Source organism: Strigops habroptila, unplaced genomic scaffold (assembly GCF_004027225.2).
Source record: "Strigops habroptila isolate Jane unplaced genomic scaffold, bStrHab1.2.pri NW_022045606.1_ctg1, whole genome shotgun sequence".
Taxonomy (NCBI): Eukaryota; Metazoa; Chordata; class Aves; order Psittaciformes; family Psittacidae; genus Strigops; species Strigops habroptila.
The window spans coordinates 50334-66726 of record NW_022651087.1 but is presented as its reverse complement, the minus strand read 5'-3'; the positions used below and the strand labels follow the sequence as shown (position 1 = coordinate 66726).

The 16393-nt window shown below is 60.0% G+C and overlaps 4 protein-coding genes across 9 annotated transcripts in view; 1 reads left to right on the top strand and 3 right to left on the bottom strand.

Moving 5' to 3' along the window:
* Positions 1-1240: 1240 nt before the first annotated feature.
* LOC115603062 (vitamin K epoxide reductase complex subunit 1-like) lies at positions 1241-2856 on the bottom strand. The gene is made up of 3 exons (XM_030474607.1): positions 2663-2856; positions 2148-2257; positions 1241-1517 (listed from the first exon to the last, which is right to left on the bottom strand). Exons 1-3 carry the CDS (start codon positions 2809-2811, stop codon positions 1312-1314), a joined length of 465 nt encoding a protein of 154 aa, XP_030330467.1. The 5' UTR covers positions 2812-2856; the 3' UTR covers positions 1241-1311.
* A 618-nt stretch (positions 2857-3474) lies between these two features.
* Positions 3475-9101, bottom strand: LOC115603059 (syntaxin-4-like). Of its 4 annotated transcripts, none has more exons than XM_030474598.1 (10): positions 9008-9101; positions 8317-8400; positions 8134-8233; positions 7324-7398; positions 6848-6921; positions 5771-5879; positions 5337-5413; positions 4899-5024; positions 3806-3916; positions 3475-3737 (listed from the first exon to the last, which is right to left on the bottom strand). In XM_030474598.1, the coding sequence occupies exons 1-10, from the start codon at positions 9035-9037 to the stop codon at positions 3654-3656; spliced, it is 870 nt and encodes a 289-aa protein (XP_030330458.1). In that variant the 5' UTR covers positions 9038-9101; the 3' UTR covers positions 3475-3653. The 4 variants fall into 4 exon arrangements, with proteins under 4 accessions (XP_030330458.1, XP_030330459.1, XP_030330460.1 ...); XM_030474599.1 differs by having other exon boundaries at positions 5771-5858; XM_030474600.1 differs by having other exon boundaries at positions 5771-5822.
* Positions 9090-15477, top strand: LOC115603060 (syntaxin-1B). Of its 3 annotated transcripts, none has more exons than XM_030474604.1 (10): positions 9090-9177; positions 12415-12489; positions 13113-13212; positions 13545-13619; positions 13864-13937; positions 14025-14133; positions 14217-14290; positions 14425-14562; positions 15064-15174; positions 15273-15477. In XM_030474604.1, exons 2-10 carry the CDS (start codon positions 12469-12471, stop codon positions 15351-15353), a joined length of 783 nt encoding a protein of 260 aa, XP_030330464.1. In that variant the 5' UTR covers positions 9090-9177; positions 12415-12468; the 3' UTR covers positions 15354-15477. The 3 variants fall into 3 exon arrangements, with proteins under 3 accessions (XP_030330464.1, XP_030330463.1, XP_030330462.1); XM_030474603.1 differs by lacking the exon at positions 9090-9177 and adding an exon at positions 9961-10007; XM_030474602.1 differs by lacking the exon at positions 9090-9177 and adding an exon at positions 12107-12249.
* The window catches only part of LOC115603055 (protein spinster homolog 1-like), a 4382-nt gene continuing 3365 nt past the window's right edge, over positions 15377-16393 (bottom strand). The window contains exon 5 of the mRNA XM_030474587.1: positions 15377-15578. Coding sequence (XP_030330447.1) covers positions 15377-15578 — 202 coding nt within the window. The remainder of the gene's footprint in view (positions 15579-16393) is intronic.

Here is a 16393-nt window from a genome sequence, read left to right as displayed (position 1 = left end):
ACCGTTCCAGACCTCGGCATGCACAGGTGATAAACAGCAAGAGCTTTCTGTCCTGGCTATTTGGCTGTGGGAGCAGGGCCCGGATGTTTGTGCTCTACGTGCCAGGCTCCGGCACAGCTTCGAGTGCTTGCTGTAGAGGTTGCACGCAATTGGACTTTAAGGTGGGAAAGCGAGGAGCAAGAGCAACGCCGGTGGCACCGTTGCGGAGCTCACCATGTGCAGAAGAGGCCCAGCACCAGCTTTCAGTCCTGGCTCTTCGGCTGTGGGAGCAGGGCCTGGACGTTCGTCAGTGCGGCGGGCTCAGCACAGCCTCGAGTGGGCACCGTAGGTGTTGCATTCAATTAGACTTTTATATGGGATTACGAGGAATGAGATCAATGCCGGTGGCACCGTTGCGAAGCTCATCATGTGCAGTAAGAGGCTCAGCACCAGCTTTTTATTCTGGCTGTTTGGCTGTGCGAGCGGGGCCCTGACGTTCGTGATCAATGCAACCGGCTCGGCACAGCCTCGAGTGGGCACCGTAGATGTTGCATTCAATTGGACTTTTAGGTGGGAAAGCGAGGAGCTAGAGCAATGTTGGTCTCACCGTTGCGGAGCTCACCACGTGCAGAAGAGGCCCAGCACCAGCTTTCAGTCCTGGCTCTTCGGCTGTGGGAGCAGGGCCCGGACGTTCGTGCTCAATGCGACCGGCTCGGCACAGCCTCGAGTGGGCACCGTAGATGTTGCACTCCAGGTCCTAGAGCCCGCCCACCATGTCCTAGTGCCCGACGGCCAGGTCCTAGAGCCCGCCAGTCCTCTCGGTCCTAGTTCCGGCACCCCCCCCCCCCCCCGCCCCCGGGCCCTAGGGCTCTCCCGCCGGGTCTTAATGCTCGCCCGCCGGGGCTAGTTCTCGCCCTCCCTCCCGCCCGCCTGCCGTGCCCTAGTGCCTGCCCTACCTCCCGCCCGCCTGGTCCTAGTGCCCGCACGACGGGGCAGACCCGGGTGCTAGTGCCCACCCTCCCGCCCGCCTGCCAGGTCCTAGTGCCCGCACGCCCACCTCGAACGGGCACCGTAGATGTTGCCCGCAATTGGACTTTTAGGTGGGAAAGCGAGGAGCGAGAGCAATGCCGGTGGCACCGTTGCGGAGCTCACCGTGTGCAGAAGAGGTTCCCCACACACTTGTGCTCCCCATAAAGGGTTCCCCACACACTTTGTGGTGTCCCAGCCACTTTGCCCCCCCTTTAACAGAGGACACACACACACACACAGAGGGAGCCATGGGGGTCCCGTTGCCATGTATTGAGCTGTCCCAATGCCCCTTTTGGGTCGATTTCAGGCGGTTTTGGGCCGCTGGAGCTGCCTCCATCGCCGCCAGTTGAGGCGCAGCAGGAGGAGGTTGAGGCCGTAGGTGCTGATGCAGACCAGGCACAGGTCGTGCAGGATGAAGGCCAACACGGCTGCGAGCCACAGCGAGGCCACGGCCGATGTCACTGACGTCCCCAACAGCACCGCGGCCGCCCCCCGGCCTGGCACTGCCCCTAAACAGTGGGGAGATACAGGGGGGGAGTCCCCAGTGTGCCCCCAGCACAGCCCCACTGTCTCCAACGGGTCCCCAATGTGTTCCCAGGGTCCCCAATGGGTCCCTAATGTGTCCTCAGGGTCCCCAGTGTCCCCCCAGGACATCCCCAAGGTCCCCAATGGGTCCCCACTGTGCCCCCAGGGTTCTCAGTGGGTCCCAAATGTGCCCCCAGGGCATCCCCAGTGTCCCCAATGGGTCCTCAGTGCCTCCAATGTGTCCCAAATGCATCCCCAGGGTCCCCAATGTGTCCTCAGCATCCCAAATGTGTCCCCAGTGTGCCCCCAGGACATCCCCAAGGTCCCCAGTGGGTCCCAAATGCATCCCCAGGGTCCCCACTGTGCACCCAGGGTTCCCAATGGGTCCCAAATGTGCCCCCAGGACATCCCCAAAGTCCTGAATGGGTCCCCAATGCATCCCCAGGGTCCCAAATGTGCCCCCAGGACATCCCCAAGGTCCCCAATGGGTCCCCAGTGCATCCCCAGGGTCCCCAATGTGCCCCCAGGACATCCCCAAGTTCCCCAATGGGTCCCCAATGCATCCCCAGGGTCCCCAGTGGGTCCCCAATGGGTCCCTAATGAGCCCCCATTACCCAGCAGCCCCTGCAGGAGGTAGAACACGACCCCCACGGCCCCGTTGGGGACATTGGCGGCGCTGTCCCGGCCCAGCAGCGGCTCCACCAGCCCCAGGCCACGCCCCCACCTCGGAGACACGCCCACCCTCACCATATATGGCAAACACCACCAGGGTCTGCCCGCTCTAAGCCCCGCCCCTCAGCCTCCCATTGGCCCGCCCCTTGCCCCACTAAGCGGGCAGGGGGGGCAGTCATGCCACGCCCCTTACCCTCCCATTGGCCCGCCCTTTGCCCACCAAGCCCCGCCCCTCACCCTCCCATTGGTCCACCCCTTGCCCTCCAAACCCCACCCGCTCCTGAAGCCCCGCCCCTCCCCGAAGCCCCGCCCCCTTCGCACGCCTCCCGCTCCTCCCTCCGCTGCCGCGTAGCCCCGCCCCGTTTCCCACCCCCATTTCCTGCGCCCGCCATTCCATCTCCCGCCATTTCCCGCCCCCCCCCCCCCCCCCATTTCCCGCTCCCGCCATTCCCGGTACCGGGAAGCGAACACGCGCGTGCACGACACGGCCTGGGCCAGGTCGCAGCGCGCGCGGTACGCCGGGTCGCGCGCGTGCTCCCGCTCCACGTGCAGCGCGTACAGCGACAGCGCCGCGCCGGCCACGCACAGCGCCGCGCGCGCCGCCATCGCCGCTTCCCCCGCCCCCTATTGGCTGGCTGCCTTTCCTCCCCTGCCTCTGATTGGATGGAGCTCCCCCCACCACCTCCCCCTTCACCGGAAGTTTGCCGCGGGGGATGATGGGGGATGTAGTTTTGAGGTGGGGGGCTGCGGATGGGAACACGGGGGGACCCATAGACACGTATAAAGGGCCAAAGAGACCTATAGAGACCCACAGAGACCCATAGAAACACATAGAGAACCCTCTCGGGCCCACAGATACAGCCAGGGACCCACAGAGACACCCCCCGACCCATAGGTACATCCTGGGACCCATAGAGACACCCCCCGACCCATAGGTACATCCAGGGACCCATAGAGATCTATACAGAACCACTAGGTGCCCCATAGCCCCCCCGTGTCCCCACGGCACCCATGGGTGCCCCATAGCCCTCTATCTCCCCACAGCACCCATGGGTGCCCCATAGCCCCCCTATCTCCCCACAGCACCCATGGGTGCCCCATAGCCCCCCTATATCCCCACAGCACCCATGGGTGCCCCATAGCCCCTCCATAGCACCCATGGGTGCCCCATAGCCCGCCCATGTCCCCACAGCACCCATGGGTGCTCCATAGCCCCCGATGTCCCCATGGCACCCATGGGTGCCCCAGAGAGCAATACAGGACATAGGATATGGGATATTATGGGATACGGGCCATGGGGGAGGGGTCACACATTGGGTGTCCCCCCCCCCAATTTCCCGCCACCCTTTTGAGCCGAAAACCATTTTATTTGGTCCAACAAGGCCCCAGGAGGGGGTGGGTGGAGCTTCAGCCACATCCGGCAGCCAATGGGAGCACAGGGGCGTGGCCTAGCCGGTTGCCATGGTGACGGCAATGATGACGGCGATGATGACGACGGTGATGACGACACACCCGGCCAGCAGCAGCTTCTTCTATTGGATGGGAGGGGGGGGTCACGTGGGTCAAGGGGGGGGAAGGGGGGAAGGGGGCGGGGCCTGACCTTTCGCGCCCCCTGCTGGCTCCGGGCTGCTGCCCCCAAGTGCCGGGTCCCCTTGTCCAGGCGGGAGCCCGAGTCCTGTATATGGTGCTCGATGCGGTCCAGCAGCTCCCCCTGCAGCATATGGACCAGTATAGACCACTATGGAGCAGTATGGACTGGTATGGAGCAGTATGGAGCAGTATGGACCGGTACAGGCCAGCCCTGCACATGGTGCTCGATGCGGTCCAGCAGCTCCCCTGCAGCATACGGACCAGTATGGGCCGGCAGTAATAAACCAGTATAATGCAGTATTTAACCATTATGGACCAATATAAACCAATAATAAGCCATTATGGACCAATACACACCAGTAATAAACCAGTATGGACCAATATGGTCCAGTATAATGCAGTAATAAACCAACATGGGCCAATATGGCCAGTGTAAACCAGTAACACACCAGTATGGGCCAATCTGGACCAGTAATAAGCCAGTATGGATCAATATAGAGCAGTGTAATGCACTAATAAGCCAGTATGGGCCAGTACAAACCAGTAATAAACCACTATGGGCCAATCCAGACCCATCATAAGCCAGTATGGACCAGTATAAACCAGTAATAAGCCAGTATGGACCAAAAGAAACATGTATAAACCAGTAATAAACCAGTAATAAACCAGTATGGACCTCTATGGGCCAGTCTAATCCAGTATAAACCAGTATGCACCCAAACAGACCTATTTAAAGCAGTCATAAGCCAGTACGGACCATATACAGCCCAGTAATAAGCCACTATGATCCAACATGGCCCAGTATAATCCAGTAATAAACCAATATGGGCCAATATGGACCAGTAATAAGCCACTATGGTCCAACATGGCCCAGTATAATCCAGTAATAAACCAATATGGGCCAATATGGACCAGTAACAAACCAGTACAGACCAATAAGAACCAGTATAACCCAATATAAAGCAGTATGCCCTGATAGAGCTGTGCTGTAACCACCCCCCAGTGCATCCCAGTGCCTCCCATTGGCACCCATTGGCACCCATTGACACCCATTGGCACCCATTGGCACCCACCGGCACCCATTGACACCCACCGGCACCCACCTGCTGCTCCACGCTGGTCCCCAGCAGGGTGAAGAGCTCGCCCAGGTCCCGGAGGCCCCGCTCCAGGCGCTGCAGCTCCCGGTGCCGCAGCCCCACCTCCTCCAGCGCCCGCGACGCGCCCGGCATCTGCACCCATGGGTGCCCAGTGACACCCATTGGCACCCACTGACTGCCATTGATCCCCATTGGCACCCACTGACTGCCGCTGATCCCCATTGGCACCCATTGATCACCAGTGACACCCATTGATCACCAGTGACACCCACTGGCACCCACTGATCACTACTGACACCCATTGACACCCATTGATCACCGGTGACACCCATTGACCCCATTGGCACCCACTGACTGCCATTGATACCCATTGGCACCCATTGACACCCATTAACCCCCCAGAGCCCAGGGGTGCCCCCCCAGCACCCATGGGTGCTGCCTCACGTTGCTGATGAAGATCTCGCTCTGCCCCGACTCCAGGATCTGCTCCAGTTCCTCCTCCGTGACCGGGGCGCTGCCAGCTGCATCCCAGTGCTCCCAGTTCATCCCAGTTCATCCCAGTGCTCCCAGTTCATCCCAGTTCATCCCAGTTCATCCCAGCGCTCCCAGTTCATCCCAGCACTCCCAGTCCATCCCAATGCATCCCACTGCATCCCAGTCCATCCCAATCCCATCCCAATCCCATCCCATCCCATCCCATCCCAATCCCATCCCATCCCATCCCATCCCACCCCATCCCAATCCCATCCCATCCCAATCCCATCCCAGTCCATCCCAATCCCATTTCAATCCCAATCCAATCCCATCCCATCCCATCCCATTCCATCCCAATCCCATCCCAATCCCATCCCAACCCCAGCCCCCCCCTCCCATCTCACCGACGTGGAGCTGGCGCCGCAGGCGCTCGAGGCTGCGCTGCCGGAAGCGGGCCTGGGCCGCGTGGCACCGGCCCGTCAGCGCCAGGAACTGCTGCGTCAGCGCCGCGTGCTGCGGGGCCAGACCTCACCGGCACCCCCAGGCGCACCCACGGACCCCGAACCAGCTCCGGGGACCCCGAAAACCCCCAAAGAGACACCAAAACCCCCCCAAGAGACACCAAACACCCCCAAGAAACACCAAAACCCCCCCCAGGGACCCCAAAAACCCCCAAGAGACACCAAAAGTCCCCTAAGAGACACCAAAAGCCCCCAAGAGACACCAAAACCCCCCAAGAGACCCCAAAAACCCCCCCGGGGATCCCAAAAACCCCCAAGAGACACCAAAAGCCCCCAAGAGACACCAAACACCCCCAAGAAACACCAAAACCCCCCCCAGGGACCCCAAAAACCCCCAAGAGACACCAAAAGTCCCCTAAGAGACACCAAAAGCCCCCAAGAGACACCAAAACCCCCCAAGAGACCCCAAAAACCCCCCCGGGGATCCCAAAAACCCCCCAAGAGACCCCAAAACCCCCCAAGAGACAACAAAAACCCCCCCGAGGACCCCAAAACCCCCCAAGAGACACCAAAAACCCCCCAAGAGACACCAAAAATGCCCCAAGAGACACCAAAAACCCCCAAGAGACCCCAAAAACCCCCCAAGAGACACCCAAAACCCCCCAAAGAGACACCAAACACCCTCCAAGAGACCCCAAAAACCCCCCCGGGGACCTCAAAAACCCCCCAAGAGACACCAATTATGCCTCGGGGAGCCCCAAAACACCTCTGGGAGCCCAAAACCCCCCCCCCCGGGGACCCCAAAACCACATCTGGGGGCCCAGAAACGTGTTCAGGGACCCCAAAAACCCATCTGTGACCCCAAAAATGCATGTGGGGAGCCCAAAGATGCACTCAGGGCCCCCGAAAACACCTTTGAGAGCCCAAAACCACACTCACGGACCCCAAAAACGCATCCGGGGACCCCCAAACCAGCCGGGGGACCCCAAAAACGCCTGTGGGCCCCCAAGCCCCCCTTACCTGGGTGCGCTTCACCCGCGCCCTGATGCTGTTCCTGTTCTCATCCTCCTCTTCCTCCTTCGCTGGCTCCAGCGCTATGGGGCGGCCCCACAGATCCCATAGCGCCAGGGTGCTATGGGGTGTCGATGGGGTGTCTGGGGGGTGCTATGGGGTGTCCATGGGGCGCTATGGGGCGCTGTGGGATGCTATGGGATGCTATGGGGTGCCCATGGGGCGCTGTGGGGTGTCTATGGGTTTCTATGGATGTCTATGGGGTGTCTATGGGGAGCTATGGGGCGCTATGGGGTGTCTATGGGGTGTCGATGGGGCACTATGGGGTGTCTATGGGTGTCTATGGGGCACTATGGGGTGCTATGGGGCGCTATGGGGTGCTATGGGGCACTATGGGGTGTCTATGGGTGTCTATGGGGTGCTGTGGGGTGTCTATGGGGTGCTATGGGGCGCTATGGGGCGCTATGGGGCGCTGTGGGTCCCACCTTGCAGCCGGGAGCGGATCTCCTGGGTGAGCTCCTGGATCTCATCCCGGTGGAGCTGCAGATCCCGCTTCTGCCCTGGGGGGGCACGGGGGAGACCAGAAGAGATCCCTAGAGACCCCTATAGACCCCTATAGGCCCCCATAATCCCCTTATAGCCCCTTATAGCCCCTTATAGCCCCCCTATAGGCCCCTATAACCCTCTTATAGCCCCTTACAGCCCCCCATAGACCCCTATAGGCCCCCATAACCCCCTTATAGCCCCTTACAGCTCCCCTATAGACCCCTATAGGCCCCCATAACCCCCTTATAGCCCCTTACAGCTCCCCTATAGACCCCTATAGGCCCCCATAACCCCCTTATAGCCCCTTATAGCCCCCCTATAGGCCCCCATAATCCCCTTATAGCCCCTTATAGCCCCCCTATAGACTCCTATAGGCCCCCATAAGCCCCCCATAACCCCCATATAGCTTCCCTATAGCCCCCCCATAGCCCCCTACAGACCCTCATAACCTTCCCATAGCCCCATAGACTCCCTATAGCCCCCTACAGCCCCCTATAGCCCCCCCAAACCTACCTATAGCCCCCCTATAGCCCCCAAAACCCCCCTTTAACCCCCTATAGCCCCCTATAACCCCCTATAGCCCCTCTATAACCCCCTTATAGCCCCCCAGAGCCCCATATGGACCCCTATAACCCCCTTATAGCTGCTCATAACACGCCATAGCCTCCCACAAACCCCTATACCCTCCCCATACCGCCCCTCTAGGCCCCCCTATAGCCCCCTATAGGCCCCTATAGGCCCCTACGCACCCTCCTGGGGCAGGGGGCTGCCCAGCACCGTCTCCTGCAGCAGCTCCAGCGCCTCCAGCTTCAGCTCCAGTGCCCGCAGCGCCGCCCGCACCCCCCCCGCCTGCCGGAACACGCCAAGCACACGCTAAGGACACGCTAAGGGCGTGTGAGTAGCGTGTAAAAGGGGGGGACACACACACTCACCTGCAGGAGGGGGTTCAGCCCCATTAGAGCCACTTTGGCCCCGTCTTCGTCCTCCTCTTCCTCCTCCGAGCTGCTGCCATAGGCCTGGGGGGACATGGGGCTACATAGGGGTCAATGGGGCCACATAGGGGTCTATAGGGCCATAGAGGGGTCAATGGGGCCATATAGGGGTCCATGGGGCCATATTGGGGTCCATAGAGGGGTCCATGGGGCCATATGGGGGTCAATGGGGCCATATTGGGGTCCATAGAGGGGTCCATGGGGCCATATTGGGGTCAATGGGGCCATACTGGGGCCCATATAGGGGTCCATGGGGTCCTATGGGGGTCAATGGGGCCATACTGGGGTCCATGTAGGGGTCCATGGAGCCATATTGGGGTCCATATAGAGGTCAAGGGGTCCATGTAGGGGTCCATGGGGCCATATTGGGGTGAATGGGGCCATATTGGGGTCCATGGGGCCATATTGGGGTCCATATAGGGGTCCATGGGTCCATATTGGGGTCCGTGGGGCCATATTGGGGTGAATGGGGCCGTATAGGGGTCAATGAGTTCATATTGGGGTCCATGTAGGGGTCAGTGGGTCCATAGAGGGGTCCATGGGGCCATATAGGGGTCCCTGAGCCCCATTTTGGGCCCATTTTGGGCCCATTTAGGTCCTTTTTGGGGTGTGTGTCCCCCCCCAACCCCACCTGGCGGAGCTCCCGCGTCCTGTCCCGCATGGTGGCGCCCTTCTCCCGCCGGCCGGATGCGGAAGTGCCGGCGGCCGCTCTGCGCCTGCGCCGGCACAGTGGAGGCGGAGGGAGAGGTGGACGCTCTGGCCATGGAGTCCGCCGAACCATAGAGAGGAGCGCGGGGGAAGGTCCTCCAAGGGGGGGGGGCGGACCCATGAGCAATAGGGATCACGATATGGGATGTGGGATCACGATATGGGATGTGGGACCCCCAAAATGGGATTTGAGACCCAAAAATGGGGTCTAGGACGCCCAAAATGGGATCTGGGATCCCAAAAATGGGATGTGGGACCCCAAAAATGGGATCTGAGATCACAAGATGGGACGTGGGACCCCGAAAATGGGATGTGGGACCCCAAAAATGGGATCTGGGATCATAATATGGGATGTGGGACCCCAAAAATGGGGTCTGGGACCCAAAAATGGGATCTGGGATCATAATATGGGACGTGGGACCCCAAAAATGGGATGTGGGACCCCGAAAATGGGACGTGAGATCATAATATGGGATGTGGGACCCAAAAATGGGGTCTGGGACCCCCACAATGGGATCTGGGATCATAATATGAGAAGCGGGACCCCCAAAATGGGGTCTGGGACCCCCAAAATGGGATCTGGGATCATAATATGGGACGTGGGACCCCAAAACTGGGATGTGGGATCACGACATGGGGTCTGGGATCACGATACAGGACCTGGGGACCCCAATACGAGCCCTTCCCCCCTCCATTGGTGCATCCCCCCACAAGCCCCGCCCCCTCCCCCGAGGCCCCGCCCCCTTCTCCGCAGCCCCCCTCCCCCCCCTCCAGCCTCAGCCGCAGCCGCAACCCCTCCCCCCACCTCCCCCCCCCCCCCCCCAGCAGCACGCGCCGCGTCCGGCCCCTCCCCCCTCCCCCCCCCACCCCCCCCCCCAAACCCCCCCCACGCCATGAAGGACCGGACCCAGGAGCTCCGCAGCGTGAGAGGGGGACGGGGGGGCTATAGGGGGCTATAGGGGGCTATGGGGGGTATAGGGGATATAGGGGATATAGGGGATATAGGGGGCTATGGGGGATATAGGGGATATAGGGGGCTATGGGGCTGGGGGGGTATAGAAGATATAGGGGGCTATGGGGCTATGTGGGATATAGAGGGTACAGGGGGATATAGGGGATATAGGGAGCTATGGGGCTGGGGGGATATAGGAGATATAGGGGGCTATGGGGCTATGTGGGATATAGAGGGTACAGGGGGATATAGGGGATATAGGGGGCTATGGGGGATATAGGGGGTATAAGAGGCATGGGGGCTATGGGGGATATAAGGAATATAGGGGGCTATGGGATGCTATGGGGCTATGGGGGATATAGAGGGTATAGGGGGCTATGGGGCTATGGGGTATAGGGGGCTATGGAGAATATAGGGAGATATAGGGAGTATAAGGTGTATAGGGAGTACAGGGGGCTATGGGATGCTATGGGGCTATGGGGGATATAGGGAATATAGGGGGCTATGGGATGCTATGGGGCTATGGGGAATATAGAGGGTATAGGGGGCTATGGGGCTATGGGGTATAGAGGGCTATGGGGGATATAGGGAGATATAGGGAGTATAAGGTGTATAGGGAGTATAGGGGGCTATGGGATGCTATGGGGCTATGGGGGATATAGGGGGTATAGGTGGCTACAGGGCTACGGGGGATACAGTGGATATAGGATGCTATGGGGGGCATAGGAGGCTATGGGGGATATAGACCGTATAGAGGGTTATGGGGCTATGAGGGGAAATGGGGACTATAGCGGGCTATGGGGCTATGGGGGATATAAGGGACTATTGGGGCTATGGGGTGCGATGGCAGCATATAGGGTACCATTGGGGTCTATGGAGGTCTGGGGGGATATAGGGAGCTATGGAGTGCTATGGGATGCTCGAGGTGCTATGGGGTGCAATGGGGACCGGGGGGTGCAGTGGGTGCTGTGGGATGCTATGGGGTGCTGTGGGGCAATAAAGATGCTATGGGATGCTATGGGGTGCTGTGGGGGCTATGTGGTGCTATAGGGGCTATGGGGGGGCTATGCATGCTATGGGGGCTATGCATGCCATGGGGGCTATGGGGGGATATAGGGTGCTATGGGGGCTATGCATGCCATGGGGGCCATGGGGGCTATGAGGACTGAGGGTCTGCAGTGGGTGCAGTGGGATGCTTTAGGTGCTGTGGGGTGCTGTGGGATGCTTTGGGTGCTATGGGGTGCTATGGGATGCTGGGGAGGTATAAGGATGCTATGGGTGCCCTAGGATGCTGTGGGTGCTATGGGGTGCAGTGGCATGCTGGGGGCTGCAATGGGTGCTGTGCTGGCTGTGGGGTGCTATGGGGGCTATGGGATGTATGTGGTGCTATGGGATGTGTGGGGTGCTACACGCTGCTATGGGGTGCTGTGGGAGCTACAGGGGGCTATGGGGTGCAATGAGGGCTATAGGGTGCTATAGGGTGCTATGGCAGTTATGGGTTGCAATGGGTGCAGTAGGGAATATGGGGGGCTATAGGGTGATTTGGGTGCAATGGGTGCTACGGGGTGCTAGGGGGGCCATATAGGGTGCTGTGGGGGCTATGGGGTGCTTTGGGTGCTATAGGGTGCCATAGGGTGCTCTGGGGATCATTGGCTGTAATGGGATGCTGGGGGGCTGCAATGGGTGCTGTGGGGTGCTGTGGGGTGCAGTACGTGGGTGCTATGGGATGTTGGGGGGGGTCTATGGGGTGCTATGGGATGCTATAAGGGCCCATTGGGGTGCAGTAGGTGGGCACTATGGGGCTCTATAGGGTGTTACAAGGTGTCTATGGAGTGTCTAGGGAGGGTCTATGGGGTTCTATGGGGTGTCTATGGGGTGTCTGTGGGGTGCTATGGGGCACTATGGGGGTCTATGAGGTGGCTATGGGATGCTGTGGGGGTCTATGGGGTGTCTATGGGGCTCTATGGGGTGTCTGTGGGATGTCTATGGGGTGCTGTGGAGCACTATGGGGGTCTATGGGGCTGTATGGGGTGCTATGGGGGTCTACGGAGGGTCTATGGGGGGGATCACCCCCAGCTCAGCCAATCAGCTGCGGCAGGGGGCTGGGGGCAGGCTTTATGCAAATGAGTCATGGCGGGAGCCAATGGCATGAGTGGGGGCAGTGGTGCAGGGGCGGGGCTATGCAAACGAGCCGGGCCCAGGCAGCCAATCAGGTAAGGGAGGATCAGGCCATGCCGATGACTCACCCCCCCCCCACCCCGCAGCCAATCGCAGCGCTGCGCTCTGGGACAGGCAGCCAATGGGGCGTGAATGTGGGGTGGGAGGGGGCGGGGCCTGCGCTGGCCACGCCCCCCTGAGGCCGAGGGCGCCCCCTGCAGGCCAAGGACAGCGACGATGAGGACGAGGTCGTCCACGTGGACCGAGACCACTTCATGGACGAGTTCTTCGAGCAGGTGTGGGGCTGCCCCATAGCGACCCATAGCGACCCCATAGAGACCCATAGGGACACATAGAGATCCATAGAGACACATAGAGACCCATAGGGACACATAGAGATCCATAGAGACACATAGAGACCCATAGGGACACATAGAGATCCATAGAGACGCATAGAGACCCCATATGGACACACAGAGACCTATAGAGGCCCCATAGCAACCCATAGGGACACATAGAGACCCCCATAGAGACCCTATAGTGACCCATAGAGACACACAGGGACACAGAGAGACCCATAGAGACCCCAGAAAGACCCAGAGAGATGCCAGAGAGACCCCATAGGAACCCACAGTGCCACATAGAGATCCATAGAGACCCATAGTGCCTTATGGAGCCCGATAGCACCCCATAGTGCCACCCCATATCACCCCATAGTTCCCTAGAGCACCCTAGAGCACCCTAGAGCAGCCCATAGAGATGCCGTAGCACCTTATGTCACCCAAAGACAACCCCTGTATCACCCATAGAGCTCCTACAGCACCCATAGAGACACCCCCACACCCCATATCCCACATCCCACACCCCATATCCCATGCCCCATATCCCGTCTCCCTGCCCCATACCCCATATCCCGCAGGTGGAGGAGATCCGGGGCTGCATCGAGAAGCTCTCGGAGGACGTGGAGCAGGTGAAGAAGCAGCACAGCGCCATCCTGGCCGCCCCCAACCCCGACGAGAGTGAGCGGGACATGGGGGGCGATGGGGGGCAATGGGGGCAATGGGGGCAATGGGGGGCAATGGGGGTTATGGGGGCAATGGGAGCAATGGGGACAATGGGGGGCAATGGGGGTTATGGGGGCAATGGGCTCAGTGGGGGTAATGGGGAGATATGGGGGTCATAGGGTGTGGGGACATCCATGGGAACATGGGGAAGTGGGGAGTCATGGGATGGAGGGACACCGTAGAGCCCCATAGAGCCCCATAGAGACGCCTATGGAGGGCCCTGAGGGACACATGGGATGGGGGGACACCAGGGGGTGACCTGTCCCTGTTGTCCCCCCCCATCCCAGAGACGAAGCAGGAGCTCGAGGACCTCACGGCCGACATCAAGAAGACGGCGAACAAAGTGCGCTCCAAGTTGAAAGGTGACCTCTTGGGGTGCCCTCCTTGGGGTGCCCACCTTGGGGTGCCCACCTTGGGGTGCCCACCTTGGGTTGACCATACTGGGTTGTGTGATGGAGGTCCACCATGCATGGAGCCCATGTGTGATGGTCACCATTCATGGAGCCCATGTGCAATGGAGAACCACCAATACCCACGGCTGGAGGCACACGTAGGGCAGAAGGTCCGCCACGAAGACCTCAGTGGTCACCCTTATGTATCCTCCAGCCATCGAGCAGAGCATCGAGCAGGAGGAAGGCTTGAACCGCTCCTCGGCCGACCTCCGCATCCGCAAGACCCAGGTACCTCCTTCCCCTTGCGCTTCGCCCTTCTCCTGCTCCTGGTGGTCGCCTCCATCCACACGTGTCCTCCTGCTGCCCCCCCCCCAGCACTCCACCTTGTCCCGCAAGTTCGTGGAGGTGATGACCGAGTACAACGCCACCCAATCCAAGTACCGCGACCGCTGCAAGGACCGCATCCAGCGCCAGCTCGAGATCAGTGGGTCACGGGCCATGGGGTGGGCTGGGGGTACCATGGACAGCGGCCACCAGCCGCCCCCATCGCCCGCCTTCTCCCCGCAGCCGGACGCACCACCACCAACGAGGAGCTGGAGGACATGCTGGAGAGCGGGAAGTTGGCCATCTTCACTGATGATGTAGGTTGGGGACGCGATGGGGGCACCTTGGAGCCATCAGGAGGTCATTGGGGCCCATAGATGCCACCAAGAGGCCCATGGGCCGGGCTGGAGGCTGAGGAGCCCCATGGGATGTCCTCAATGTCTCCGTGCAGATCAAGATGGACTCTCAGATGACCAAACAGGCCCTGAACGAGATCGAGACGCGACACAACGAGATCATCAAACTGGAAACCAGCATCCGGGAGCTGCACGACATGTTTGTGGACATGGCCATGCTGGTGGAGAGCCAGGTACGGGCATGGCCATGGCGGGAGACCACCAAGAACCCCCTTAGACCCATCCAGGCACCATCCACAGCCATGGAGACCACCAGGAACCCCCCTTAGACACATCCAGGCACCATCCGCAGCCATGGAGACCACCAAGAACCCCCTTAGACCCATCTAGACACCATCCGCAGCCATGGAGACCACCAGGAACCCCCCTTAGACCCATCCAGGCACCATCCGCAGCCATGGAGACCACCAGGAACCCCCCTTAGACCCATCTAGACACCATCCACAGCCATGGAGACCACCAGGAACCCCCCTTAGACCCATCTAGACACCATCCACAGCCATGGAGACCACCAAGAACCCCCCTTAGACCCATCCAGGCACCATCCACAGCCATGGAGACCACCAGGAACCCCCTTTAGACCCATCCAGGCACCATCCACAGCCATGGAGACCACCAAGAACCCCCTTAGACCCATCCCAAGGCATCTCAAGGGCCGGTTCCTCCTCCCCAAGGGCGAGATGATCGACCGCATCGAGTACAACGTGGAGCACTCGGTGGACTACGTGGAACGGGCCGTGTCGGACACCAAGAAAGCCGTCAAGTACCAGAGCAAGGCCCGAAGGGTGAGAGCTTGGGGACATTGGGGTGGCCCTTGAGGACCCTGGGGTGGCCATTGGGGTGTCCCCATAACGTTCTCCTTCTCTCCTGTCTCCTCGAGTAGAAGAAGATCATGATCATCATCTGCTGCGTGGTGCTGGGGGTGGTCTTGGCCTCTTCCATTGGGGGCACCTTGGGCTTGTAGGGCCCCCCAGTTGACCCCCCCCATCATCTCCTCCATGTCCTTCTCCATTCATGAGACTCAATGAAGAGACAATGGTTCACGGAGCCGACCAATCGCAGCGGTTCCTCGGCCTCCGCCCATCCAATCATGGCGTCCATTGGCTGTTTGGCTCCTCCCCTTCGCTCCTTGGCTCCACCCCCTTGCCATGAGCCTCCATCCATGCGCTTGGTGGGGGGGGGGGACACACTTGGGGGGCAGGAGGTGGCCTCAAGGTGGGGGCAGAGGGGTCAATGGGGGGTGATGCTCAAGGAGGGTCATGGGTTGGGTTGACCATAGGGAAGGGCTTTGGTTGGGTTGACCATAGGGAAGGGCTTTGGTTGGGTTGACCATAGGAAGAGTCATGGGTTGGGTTGACCACAGGGAGAGCTCTCGGGTTGGGTTGACCATAGGAAGGGTCTTGGGTTGGATTGACCATAGGAAGGACCATGGGTTGAGTTGACCATAGGGAGGGGCCATGGGGCAGGTTCACCCAATAGGGGGTCTCAGAAAGGGGGGTTATGGGTCGGGTTGACCTGAAGTGATGGGCTGGGGTGGGTTGACCCGTCTCATGGTCAATGGTGACGCCACCACCCATTGAACCAGCTGATCAGCACCCATCCCCCCAGTTCACCAACCCATTGCCTGCCTGACCCACCAGTTGGTGACCCAACTGACCCACCCATTGAGCACCCAACCACCCATTGAGCATCCAACAACCTCATTGAGCATCCAACAACCTCATTGAGCATCCAACCACCCATTGAGCACCCAACCACCCATTGACCATCCAACCACCCATTGACCATCCAACCTCATTGAGCATCCAACCACCCATTGAGCACCCAACCACCCATTGACCATCCAACCACCCATTGACCATCCAACCTCATTGAGCATCCAACCACCCAATAACCCAACGATCCCCTCAATGACCCAACCAATGACCCAATGGCATCACCAATGACCCAATGACATCATCAATGACCCAATGATCCCCTCAATGACCCAACCAATGACCCAAT